Source organism: Saccoglossus kowalevskii, chromosome 20 (genome assembly GCF_978046115.1).
Source record: "Saccoglossus kowalevskii chromosome 20, keSacKowa6.1, whole genome shotgun sequence".
In the NCBI taxonomy this organism is placed as follows: Eukaryota; Metazoa; Hemichordata; class Enteropneusta; family Harrimaniidae; genus Saccoglossus; species Saccoglossus kowalevskii.
In genome coordinates, this window is record NC_140660.1 from 3,119,424 (window position 1) to 3,133,791 (window position 14,368).

At 39.6% G+C, this 14,368-nt stretch overlaps 1 protein-coding gene across 1 annotated transcript; it reads left to right on the forward strand.

Annotated features, from left to right (window-relative positions):
• The first annotated feature begins 3,482 nt into the window (after window positions 1-3,482).
• On the forward strand, window positions 3,483-12,544 carry LOC146729896 (uncharacterized). The gene is made up of 5 exons (XM_085494707.1): window positions 3,483-3,549; window positions 6,761-6,916; window positions 11,003-11,327; window positions 11,428-11,572; window positions 12,400-12,544. The coding sequence occupies exons 2-5, from the start codon at window positions 6,776-6,778 to the stop codon at window positions 12,542-12,544; spliced, it is 756 nt and encodes a 251-aa protein (XP_085350833.1). The 5' UTR covers window positions 3,483-3,549; window positions 6,761-6,775.
• Window positions 12,545-14,368: the final 1,824 nt, after the last annotated feature.

The window sequence follows — 14,368 nt, forward strand, 5'->3', positions numbered from 1 at the left end:
AATAATATGAATAGTATCAATGCAATGGGACTTGCTGTTTTCAACAAAAATTCAAAAATATCATTTTTCACCATAAATGATTGTGGTTTTTAACAAGAAGAAAATATCACTTTTTACCAAAAATGACAAAAATATTCACCAAAATTAGAGAATTAAAGATATCATTACAAAATGAACAAATCTGAGAAAGGTCCACATGTAGTACCTATATATGTAATATCAAAGCAATTGGACTTGCGGTTTTTAACAAGAAGTCGAAAATATCACTTTTTACCAAAAATGACAAAAATATTCACCAAAATTAGAGAACTAAAGATATCATTACAAAATGAACAAATCTGAGAGAGGTCCACATGTAGTACCTATATATGTAATATCAAAGCAATTGGACTTGTGATTTTTTACAAGAAGTCGAAAATATCACTTTTTTACCAAAAATGACAAAAGTATTCACCAAAATTAGAGAATTGAAGATATCAACATGAAATGAACAAATCTGAGAGAGGTCTACCCAAGGTACATATACACCAAGTATCAAAGCATTCAGGCTTGTAGTTTTCAAGAAGAAGTCGAAAAAGTAAAACATTGACACGGACGACGACGGACAATCACTCATATGATAAGCTCCGCTCGACAAAGTCGACAGCGGAGCTAAAAAAGAGTCTGTATGTTGTAACCATTTCCACAGGAAATGTAAATTTTTAGTATATGTATTTTGGCTCTGTCTTTGAGGATTTACAGAAAAACATGTCAAAATGGAGAAGAAAATAACACTATATCAATATACTTTGTTATTGTAGACATGTGTACAATTAGAGTTTGTTTGTTTGGTAATTCATTTCATGTGAAATGAAAAGTTCAAAAGTGATAAATTCTATTTAAAAGATGCCATACATAATTTTTTTAATTAATATGGTTTACTTATCAAATACTTCTCCTAAATCCTGGAGTTCAAGTTTAATAGTAATAATCCATAAATCAAGATTAAAATCCAATCCCTCCAACTATAGGGAAATTACTATATCAAGTTGTTTACAAGTGTACTAAATAAAAGATTAAGGCCAGACTTTTATTATCCCTTGTTTTGCGAAACTGACAAATGAACAGGAGCCGAAAATGAAATAAAAATATAATTTTATTTCAGCGTAATTTCTCGCGCCCGCCGACTTGTAAGTGCAAAAAAATGCTAAAAAAATATTATTTTTATCTTCATTTTTTTACCACCGCCGCATAACAAATTCAAGTTGCATTTTCGTGGGAGTATCATGATCAAAATACCGAAGTCTCACCCAGATGAGAAACAAGGTTATACATGGAATAACATTTTATTTCATTTCTTCTCTCCAATCGATGATCTCACTTACAATTCTTTGAGAATCGCACGAATCTAATGGAAAAAAAAATTAATTTTATTTTTTTTCTGCCCTCCTCAAAAAAATTGCATTATAAAAACTCGCGAAACAAGGAATAAAAAAAGTCTGGCCTAACAGATTACTTAGAAATAACTGAAAACAAACTAGGAAGTAAATCAAAACAAAAACACAAAAGAATTTATGCATGTTTTGTTGACCTAAGAAAGGCCTTTGATAATGTTTGCCATGATGGTCTACATGTGATGTATTTAAGAAATTATTAAAATATGTACAGCAATGTTACCTATACAATTAAAACTAACGGGTGTTTGACCAAAGAATTCCAGTCTCAACATTATTTAATATTTTTATTAACGACTTACCAGAATTTTTTGAAGACCAGTTAGTTGTTTGTTATATGCAGATGACATTGTCATGCTATCTGAAATTAAAAATAAATTACAGTTCTCTTTAGATAATCTGGACAAATACACAAAACAAAGCAAACTAACTGTAAATATAGAAGAAAAAAAATGCAGGTGACGACTCCCCCTAGCTTTAATAAAAGTAACAGACTTTTGAATGATCATTTATTATTTTTTGAAAACAAAGAGGTCAGCTTAACAAAAACATTTAACTATCTTGGAGTATCTGTAAGCTCAATATTTGTAATATATTTAACATAGCTGTAGATCCATAGCAGTGTTTGTGTTCATCTCATGGTATAATAAACGTACATGATATTTGTCAACACAGTAATGCTCCAGTCAATGTAAACCCCAACCCCTCCCACTTTGGGCGATGCGGGACAAATGTGGGGCATTAGACAGGGTTTACCGCCAAACCGTGCCCGTGGAGGGGGGGGGAATAGCCGTGTTTCGTGTTACGTCATCGACGCTAGCATCGCTAGTACTCTGCTGATAGCAAGCATGGCAGACAGCGGCGATCGGTGGAGAAATGTGGGGGTTTGTTTTGGTGGAGATTTGCCTATCCATCTTGCCCCAGAAGGTGGGGCATTTCGCAAATTTTACAACAATAATTTCCAAATCCCCCACTAAACCCCGAGGTGGGGAGGGTGGGGGTTGACATTGACTGGAGCATAATGCTATGGTGACAGTCTTAGAGGACCGTCCATGTTGACGCAGCAATGAGACCAATGCGCAATTTTTATAAACGATTAAAAATCATGCAATGTTCTGTGAAACACGACTCTCAACTAAGGTCGATAGATTGTCTATTTATTAAATACTCACCACAGTAACCACTGAGACGTAATTATTCGAAATAAAGCCCATTCATCCGAGTATTCTTGAAAGGTCATGTCGCCTTCTCACACCGGACGCGGTCGGTGGCACGTGATCAATGTGACGTCACGTTGTTGTCATTACGTAATGCGGTGAGGAATTCCACCATTCTTCTCCCCAAAGATCCTTTCGGCTAGAACACCAAAAGTATATATTCGTAGAAATAGAACTTTGCCTGGGAGATTGGGATTCCCCCACACTCCAAACACTGGCGGCGCCCTCGCTTTCGTTTCCCTCGTTCGAATGTTTGGTGTGTGGGATTTCTTCCGTTGACGCTGCACGTCGGCGTTCCTTCGACACCTGAGCTGGGACAGCGCTTCCTGTGACGTCACAACGGATTCCCCAGCAGCGTACACAGCATTGTCCGATATTGCGTAAATAACGTGTGTTCATTTCAATCAACCGTTTCAAAAACAAAATAACGGTTTGAAACAATGTGGAGTTTGCAAAAATGTTAGTTGCAATTTTACTGTTTATGGAAAGACTTCTTTTACCTTTTAAAAATTGCTTATCACCTATTTCGAAAACCATCATGCAGTTTTCATCTGAAATCCATACCAACACATCGTGCTACAACATCGCTTTACTTCCGCACTGTAATTATTATGATCACTACCATTCGGAAAACTTCGGGTTCTGCCGGCATTACCATGCGGTATTCTGATTGGTTAATGGAGTTTTTGACCCATCGGGTCAAAAGACACATGCCGGTCAATTAATACGTTATTAATTAATTATCATGGCGGTCTTTGTTTTTCAGCCAAGCGATCGATTGATCAAAAATAATCGCTCAAATTTTACGTCTATTTCGTATAAAAAAAATAAGTAACATTTTTTCATGGCATGACTGAGTATGAGGAATTATTGGTATAACCGGTGTATAACATCGCGAAGTAAGTTAAGTCACGTCGTAACTTTGATGATCGTTTGGAAGTTTTATTTGTTCGTTCATTACTGTAAATGTAAACGTTGTAGAAGCTGACGGTACGAATAATGAACAATGTTTTGAAGGAGAATGTTTTTGTAGTAAATAAGATCATGGAAGTCGAGAACATATTCCTGGCTGAAACGTTTCAATCGCGTTTCATTTATCCTTTTACAATTTATTTGTTTGTTTGTTCTTAATAGTCTGCAGCATTTCCATTTCGATTTGACAATTTTTGACTCCCATGTGCGAAGCACATAATGGGAGTCTTTGCAGTTAGTGTGTCTGTATATGTGTGTGTGTGTGTGTGTATGTGTGTCCGTCTGTTCCACTGATATCTCAAGAACCATACATCAGTTTTTGATGAAACTTGGTGCATAGATGCTCTGGACCAATGCGCAGATTTGAGTAGGTTTTGGTAAAAATCCCATGCTTATTAATTACCTAATTTGCATGATAATTAGCTGATTTTTGGCTGTTTCATGACTGTTCCACTGATATCTAAAGAACCACTCATTGGATTTTGATGAAACTTGGCACACAGATGCTCCAAACTAATGCGCAGATTTGATTAGTTTTGGGTAAAAATCTGTGCAATATTAATTACCTAATTTGCATAATGATTAATCAATTTTCGGCTTTTCCACTGATATCTCAAGTACTAATCATCACATTTCAATAAAACTTGGTACATAGATGTCATAGGACACTGCACAAACCTGAAAGTTTTTAGGGTAATATCAGTAGATATTAATTACCTAATTAGCATAATTAATTAATTTTCAGCTTTTGATATTTCAAGTATTAATTGCCACATTTCAATGAAACTTGGTACATAGATGTCATAGGACACTGCACAGACCTGATAGTTTTTAGGGTAATATGAGTACATATTAATTACCTAATTTGCATAATTAATTAATTTTCAGCTTTTGATATTTCAAGTAGTAATCATCACATTTCAATGACACTTGGTACATAGATGTCATAGGACACTGCACAGACCTGATAGTTTTTAGGGTAATACGAGTACATCTTAATTACCTAATTAGCATAATTAATTATATTTCAGCTTTTGATATTTCAAGTAGTAATCATCACATTTCAATAAAATTTGGTACATAGATGTCATAGGTCATTGCACAGACCTGATAGTTTTTTGGGTAATATCAGTAGATATTAATTACCTAATTAGCATAATTAATTAATTTTCAGCTTTTGATATTTCAAATAGTAATTGTCACATTTCAATGAAACTTGGTACATAGATGTCATAGGACACTGCACAGACCTGATAGTTTTTAGGGTAATATGAGTACATATTAATTACCTAATTTGCATAATTAATTAATTTTCAGCTTTTGATATTTCAAGTAGTAATCATCACATTTCAATGACACTTGGTACATAGATGTCATAGGACACTGCACAGACCTGATAGTTTTTAGGGTAATACGAGTACATATTAATTACCTAATTTGCATAATTAATTATATCTCAGCTTTTGATATTTCAAGTAGTAATCATCACATTTCAATAAAATTTGGTACATAGATGTCATAGGACACTGCACAGACCTGATAGTTTTTAAGGTAATACGAGTACATATTAATTACCTAATTTGCATAATTAATTAATTTTCAGCTTCTGATATTTCAAGTAGTAATCATCACATTTCAATGAAATTTGGTACATAGACATCATAGGACACTGCACAGACCTGATAGTTTTAGGCTAATATCAGTATATATTAATTACTAGTAGCTAATTTGCATAATTAATTAATTTTCAGCTTTTGATATTTCAACTAGTAATCATTACATTTCAATGACACTTGGTACATAGATGTCATAGGACACTGCACAAACCTGATAGTTTTTAGGGTAATACGAGTACATATTAATTATCTAATTTGCATAATTAATTAATTTTCAGCTTTTGATATATCAAGTAGTAATCATCATATTTCAATGAGACTTGCTACATAGATCTTCTCGGATTATGCAGAGACCTAATTAGTTTTAATTGGATATTAATTACCTAATTTGCATAATGTTCCACTGATATATAAAGAACCACAAATTGGATTTTAATGAAACTTTTAAAGAGAACTATGCAGAAACCCAATTAGTTTTTGGTAAATATTTATGCTTATTAATCTCCTAATTAACATAATTAATTAACACTGATATCTCAATTACTGATCATCACATTTGAATAAAATTTGGTACATAAATGCTCTAGGACAATAGACAGGCCTGATTAATTTTGGGTTAAAATTTGTTCATATTAATTCTCTAATGAGCATAATAATTCATAATTTTTTTGTTCTGTTCTGTTCATATTAGTTACCTGATGTACATAATTAGTTTTCAGCTTTTCTATCAATATCTCATGTACAAGTAATTTTTAGTTAATTTTTAATGTGTCTTCAATACTCTCAGCACATGGGAGTTCTTTCTAAGCTTTCTTTGATTTATCATTAAAGCCAGGGAGTCGTCACCTCCTCATGCGTCAGATGGCCATAGCGTGTCATTGTTTACAAACAAGCGTCTACCATGAGCCTTTGCGTTTTTAGCGTGTGTTGTTATCATTGCTTGCGACTCAATTCTTGCGTGTGCGCAGGTGATGACCCTCTCGGTTTATGAATTTCAGGTTTGCGTTGTGATAACTTTAACTTGGTTATATTATCAAGCAATGTACAATTGTGGTGCAGTTTAATGCTAGTGCATCTTCACCAGCCAAGGTTCATTTATTCGGCCATTGCCACATGGAGAGCATGTTTTCATTTACCAAACCTAACCGCACGATTCGGATGATGATGCTAGTGTGTCCGCTATATACATCCAAAACTCGTCTCATTTGCACATGTTAATGTGTGTCCTCATGGTAATGCTACGTCACTACTATATTTTCCCAATATTACAAAAAAACAAAAAAACCAATATATATACAAAAAGAAAATACAACTCGTTGGATAAAAGTACCAAAAACAAATTACAGTAACATCATAAAAAAAAATCCAGTTCAAAACAAAGTGAAAGAAACACATTTTGCATAGTAAATCTACCTACTCCCTCCTCTTCATCCTCAATGTTTCTGATGGGCAACTTCTGACTCCAAAAAGTACTATGAAAGAAGAATGTGCACGATTTTACATGGAATAATTTTATTTTCAGAGTGAGAAGACAAATATGGAAAAAACAGAAATGAAAGTCTTGGAATTGGATGGAAAATACCAAGATTCGGTGAAGCGATTTGCAGATGCTGAGAAGGAATTGAATGAACTGAAAAAGAAAATTAAGGAGGCTAAGAGACAAAATGAAGCACAGGAGGTAAGACACAAGTATTCAACCGGGTTGGGGTTCTTATAGTGCATTCTCTATAGGACTGATTTTGTTAGGACATTGGTCAAAATGGAATCCCCAAAGTCAAGTTGGGTTACCTCGGTGACTGCTGAAGGGAGAAGTACTGTAAAATACTTTATTTTCGCTTGGAATTTTTTTGCAATTTTCAGCGAAAGTAAATTCCAGCGAATATACCTCTTTTCCATTCAGCTCATCAAAAATCAGTGAAAATAAATTCCATACAAAACACCCAAAAAGTCTTTTCAGCGAAAAATAATTCCAGCTAAAATAAAGTATTATCCAGTATTCAAGACAAATTCAAGATTCTATGTGGCTGTGACCTCTGAAATCACAAACTGAACTGTTGTAGCACCTGATTTCTTATTTTGAGGCTTTCTTTGTTTATAAAGTGAATTTCATTTTATCAAATTTCATTTTCAAAACCTTTAGTAAGATCACCTGTTGCATCATGGAAATTAGCATAATTAGTTGCATCGCACACCACTCTGGACGCAGAGGACACACCACTCTGGACCCAGAGGACACACCACTCTGGACCCAGAGGACACACCACTCTGGACGCAGAGGACACACCACTCTGGACGCAGAGGACACACCACTCTGGACCCAGAGGACACACCACTCTGGACCCAGAGGACACACCACTCTGGACCCAGAGGACACACCACTCTGGACCCAGAGGACACACCACTCTGGACCCAGACGACACACCACTCTGGACCCAGAGGACACACCACTCTGGACCCAGAGGACACACCACTCTGGACCCATAGGACACACCACTCTGGACCCAGAGGACACACCACTCTGGACCCAGAGGACACACCACTCTGGACCCAGAGGACACACCACTCTGGACCCATAGGACACACCACTCTGGACCCAGAGGACACACCACTCTGGACCCAGAGGACACACCACTCTGGACCCAGAGGACACACCACTCTGGACCCAGAGGACACACCACTCTGGACCCATAGGACACACCACTCTGGACCCAGAGGACACACCACTCTGGACCCAGAGGACACACCACTCTGGACCCAGAGGACACACCACTCTGGATCCAGAGGACACACCACTCTGGACCCAGAGGACACACCACTCTGGACCCAGAGGACACACCACTCTGGACCCAGAGGACACACCACTCTGGACCCAGAGGACACACCACTCTGGACCCAGAGGACACACCACTCTGCACCCAGAGGACACACCACTCTGCACCCAGAGGACACACTACTCTGGACCCAGAGGACACACCACTCTGGACCCAGAGGACACACCACTCTGGACCCAGAGGACACACCACTCTGGACCCAGAGGACACACCACTCTGGACTCAGAGGACACACCACTCTGGACCCAGAGGACACACCACTCTGGACCCAGAGGACACGCCACTCTGGACCCAGAGGACACGCCACTCTGGACCCAGAGGACACACCACTCTGGACCCAGAGGACACACCACTCTGGACACAGAGGACACACCACTCTGGACCCAGAGGACACACCACTCTGGACCCAGAGGACACACCACTCTGGACCCAGAGGACACACCACTCTGGACCCAGAGGACACACCACTCTGGACCCAGAGGACACACCACTCTGGACCCAGAGGACACACCACTCTGGACCCAGAGGACACACCACTCTGGACCCAGAGGACACACCACTCTGGACCCAGAGGACACACCACCCTGCACCAGAGGACACACCACTCTGCACCCAGAAGACACACCACTCTGGACCCAGAGGACACACCACTCTGGACCCAGAGGACACACCACTCTGGACCCAGAGGACACACCACTGCACCCAGAGGACACACCACTCTGGACCCAGAGGACACACCACTCTGGACCCAGAGATCACACCACTCTGGACCCAGAGGACACACCACTCTGGACCCAGAGGACACACCACTCTGGACCCAGAGGACACACCACTCTGGACCCAGAGGACACACCACTCTGGACCCAGAAGACACCACTCTGGACCCAGAGGACACACCACTCTGGACCCAGAGGACACACCACTCTGGACCCAGAGGACACACCACTCTGGACCCAGAGGACACACCACTCTGGACCCAGATGACACACCACTCTGGACCCAGAGGACACACCACTCTGGACCCAGAGAACACACCACTCTGCACCCAGAGGACACACAACTCTGCACCCATAGGACACACCACTCTGGACCCAGAGGACACACCACTCTGGACCCAGAGGACACACCACTCTGGACCCAGAGGACACACCACTCTGGACCCAGAGGACACACCACTCTGGACCCAGAGGACACACCACTCTGGACCCAGAGGACACACCACTCTGGACCCAGAGGACACACCACTCTGGACCCAGAGAACACACCACTCTGGACCCAGAGGACACACCACTCTGGACCCATAGGACACACCACTCTGGACCCAGAGGACACACCACTCTGGACCCAGAGGACACACCACTCTGCACCCAGAGGACACACAACTCTGCACCCATAGGACACACCACTCTGGACCCAGAGGACACACCACTCTGGACCCAGAGGACACACCACTCTGGACCCAGAGGACACACCACTCTGGACCCAGAGGACACACCACTCTGGACCCAGAGGACACACCACTCTGGACCAGAGGACACACCACTCTGGACCCAGAGGACACACCACTCTGGACCCAGAGGACACACCACTCTGGACCCAGAGGACACACCACTCTGGACCCAGAGGACACACCACTCTGGACCCAGAGGACACACCACTCTGGACCCAGAGGACACACCACTCTGGACCCAGAAGACACACCACTCTGGACCCAGAGGACACACCACTCTGGACCCATAGGACACACCACTCTGGACCCAGAGGACACACCACTCTGGACCCAGAGGACACACCACTCTGCACCCAGAGGACACACAACTCTGCACCCATAGGACACACCACTCTGGACCCAGAGGACACACCACTCTGGACCCAGAGGACACATCACTCTGGACCCAGAGGACACACCACTCCGCACCCATAGGACACACCACTCTGGACCCAGAGGACACACCACTCTGGACCCAGAGGACACACCACTCTGGACCCAGAGGACACACCACTCCGGACCCAGAGGACACACAACTCTGGACCCATAGGACACACCACTCTGGACCCAGAGGACACACCACTCTGGACCCAGAGGACACACAACTCTGCACCCATAGGACACACCACTCTGGACCCAGAGGACACACCACTCTAGACCCAGAGGACACACCACTCTGGACCCAGAGGACACACCACTCTGGACCCAGAGGACACACAACTCTGCACCCATAGGACACACCACTCTGGACCCAGAGGACACACCACTCTGGACCCAGAGGACACACAACTCTGCACCCATAGGACACACCACTCTGGACCCAGAGGACACACCACTCTGGACCCAGAGGACACACCACTCTGGACCCAGAGGACATATACCACTCTGGACCCAGAGGACACACCAATCTGGACCCAGAAGACACACCAATCTGGACCAAAAAGCAATATACATCTTGGGCTTCTCTATTTAAGCCTAAGCTCACACCAAATTTGCTTTCTGGATTAAAATTACAATGGATAACAAAAGATAGATTAACATAGTAAACAACATAAACAATAGTGTCCCATAATTCATTGGTACAATCCGTGGGTTTTCCAGGTTCCCCTTGAAATATCACCAGACAGCAATGTGTGGCATTAGTTAATGACATCATCTATATGGAAGGGTTAATACTATGTGACTCCAACCGATGCTCATATACAGCACCTAATCACCTAGCTTCACGTCACAGCATGTCTCCCCCTCGGCCACCTGACATGTATGCTTAATAACCAAACTTATTATGTACAGAGAGCATAAAGCCTGTTCAAGCTGATCCACACCACACAGCTAAGTCATAAGGGCAATGACCCCTCAGATCTGACTGGTGAGACTGAATGGTGCAGCTTAATTATTTTGTTGTTAATTAATACATTTTTGTTAATTTCTTATATTTCATCAGGAAGAGACAATGCTTCTGAGAGAAGAATTGAAGAGAGAAATTAAAGAAAAACAAGACAAAGATGAAGCATATGTGAGTCTGCTAAAACAGGTTGAGAATTCTAACATGTCACTGAGAATGCCAGAAAGCATCAATAACAACAACGCCCCAGCAGCCAATCCTTTTGAAAACATGTTTATAAACCCGTATGTTGACGAAGCAAGAGAGTTAGGTAGACAACACGAAGTAGTAACTAGGGGAATCCACTACAATATGCACAGTCCCCGATCGATCCCACCACCAATCCCACCAACCGCGCCCACGCCCTGGTTACGTGATGCCAATGGTGCCACCAACAACATCAGACCTGCTACCAGAGTGCTTTGGAGCTGCAGCGACATCCGCTCCCTTACTGCCACCAATGCGTCCGACTGTATTACCACAAGCCAAACTAGCTGCTGTCAAGAACGAAACACGTACCGCTGCTGATGCAGCTGATCAGAGTGACAGTGATGTGTATGATGAACCCGACGCTGTGACTCCACATGAAACGGTCACAATACAAGTTGACGGGCACGTTCCAGAAGAAAGGTACAAATTTCTAACTCATCAGTAAGATGCATTAGTAATCCTTGGAGATTTAAAACTTACTTGTAACTTACTTCGTAAATAAGAAAAGTGGTTATCAAACTTTTACATATTACTGCCATAGACCCAAACACAAAAGTGGTGGAGTCAAAAAATTGGTAAATCTGAAACAGTTCTAAACTTCTAATTTTATAAAAAAGTATTTCTGACCTCTTTTATTTTGTTTGGCTTCAGTTTATTATGAGGATATCCGAGAATTCACAGTCAATTTTTCCCAATTTATATTCATCCAAACACATTCGTCCCAATTTATTTTCATCCTAATTCTCATTCGTTTTAAAAAGGTTTCGTCCCATTGCCCTTGTACAGCCTTAACATGTGCAAGGGGTTGTCGATTTCTACGTTAGCGTGCAATGAGTTGTCAATTTCAACGTACATGTACATGTGTGCTTTTACCATGTTTACCATTGTTTGGCACATTAATTATACTATAATCATGAAATTATATTGACAGGTTTCTATTTTTGTCATGCTCTGTAGTGCTTCTGCAGCCAAGAAAAACATTGAAAAGTTTTCACATGTAACGTCCAAACCTTGAACATGGCAATGTTGGTGACATAGCTTACCACGTTTAGGGGAAAATTTGGCTTTTGAACATTTGAACGAGTGTTGATAAGTTTCGGCAAATTTTATTGTTGTTAGTGCTATTTGTATAATATTGTGAAGTTTCAAATTTCAAAAAAATCAGATGAACTTGAGAAATCTAGTTGCCAACAAGATGTCTTGAAAACCTGACTGATCCATTAATTATTGTCTTTATTATCTTTTAGAGATGACGTTGCTACTGAATTCCACGATGCGCAAGAATTTTCCGCTGACAGGGCTGCTAGATGGTGCCCAAAATGCAATCTTCTCTTTCCTCCTTCGTGTCCTTCTGATACATTTGAGCAGCACGTACAGGGTCACTTTGGATGAGTATGTCCGATGTGTCGCAAACAGTTCCCAAAAGACTCGTGTGATCAGAACGCGTTTGAAGACCACGTGCAGACTCATTTTGAACGAGAATAAATCAAAGTGAAGAAAATTTAAATTTAATTTTTTTTAAATTTAAGTTTTCTTCACTTTGGAAACGTTTCCAACTCGTATATAATTTGATGACTCGTGAAAAAAAATTTCGTTTTCGCAGCTTACTCTAGATTTTTGCTTTTTTTTTATTTTTTTTTTTTCGTGCAGACTTTAAAAAAATGTGATTTCTAGTGAAATGTTCACCTCAACATAAATTATTTCTTTTGCTATTCTCCTTCACAGTCTGTTATCACTAAGCTAGTTAGTCACCATGCTTTTGCCGTTCTCCTTCACAGTCTTTTATCACTAAGCTAGGTAGTCGCCATGGAGCGCCCCCACTAGTTTGACCAGGGAGAGTGTGCTTTTGCCTGCCAATTGTTATTTTCCACTAAATTTATCTCATTATTGATGGGACAACCAATGGAATTGAATTGTAATCCAAAACATGTCTGAATTCTATTATATCTTTATTTGAATTTGCTTTTATTCATGACTTAACATTTGCGAATCAGTTAATCATTTCAACATCCAGAAAAATTATTATAATCAATTTTAATCAATTTTGTGCCTATATCAAGAAAATATAGCAACTGAATTTATGGTTTTTTGTTTTTCTTTTAATTCAGCATTGAACTAAATTCATATTTTCTTTCTTTTGGTGGCCATATACAGTTATAAACCTACAATAAATGTCAAAAATTATGAAAAAGTAATATTCAGTCAATGTTTATCTTCAGCTTTTGCATGTTCCAATATCTATTTTCAATTTATCACTTTTTTGAAAATGGTGAAACATTAATTACAGTTTTTCAGAAGTAAAAATTAAAATTTGATAAGGCTCTTTAAACCATTTAATCAAAGGAATGGATTACGAATATATTATCCACAGTTTCCTCCTGTTATGGGTCTTCTAAAAATTGTTACAAATTAAAATGATTTGGTTTTTACAAAATTTACAAATAGTAAAACTAACCACATATATGAAGAAATCAACTTTATTAATCAAAACGTTTTGTTTTTATTGGTTTATTCTTTAGTTGTTTTGCTTATGTCATATTACTTCATATTTACATATTTTATTAATTTTGCCAATATTGACTGTTAATTAAGTGTTATATTTGAGTGAATAGAGTTTGGTTTGATTATAGTTTAACATTTAGCAAGCTTGGCTTGAACTAACTTAGATTGCTGTGCAGAGTAATCGTCTAAATCTATCCTATATTAATAACATTGGTAAATACTACTAAAAATAAGTTGACAATTATACCTGCTTTAAGACTGCTTTAAGTTTTTATGCAAAGGCAATGTCAGCTTGGATGTTAATTAATTTACGCATAAATTGTAATGTACTGACCTTTAATATCAGGCTTATCCCCTAATCGTTTGATAATGCCTCATGGTGTGGTAGTGCTGTATTCTCGAACAGAGAAGCATCAAATGCTACATAATATGTATAATAATTTACATAGTGTTTATGATATTCAATAACCTACAAAATATCAGGTTTCAGATATTGACAACTGTCAACAAATGTCACAAGTGGTAATATGTATAATTTATATGCATAACAATATTTTTCAAAAACTTTCGTTGTATTCTCGGGAGCGAACATCCGGGCATTTTCACCGTCTGGCAACCATCTTGAGAGGCCGAAAAACTCAGAAAACTGGATTTGAGATAACCCCTATGTGTGCAACATATATCTATATATTTTGTTGTTCGCGTTTAAATTGA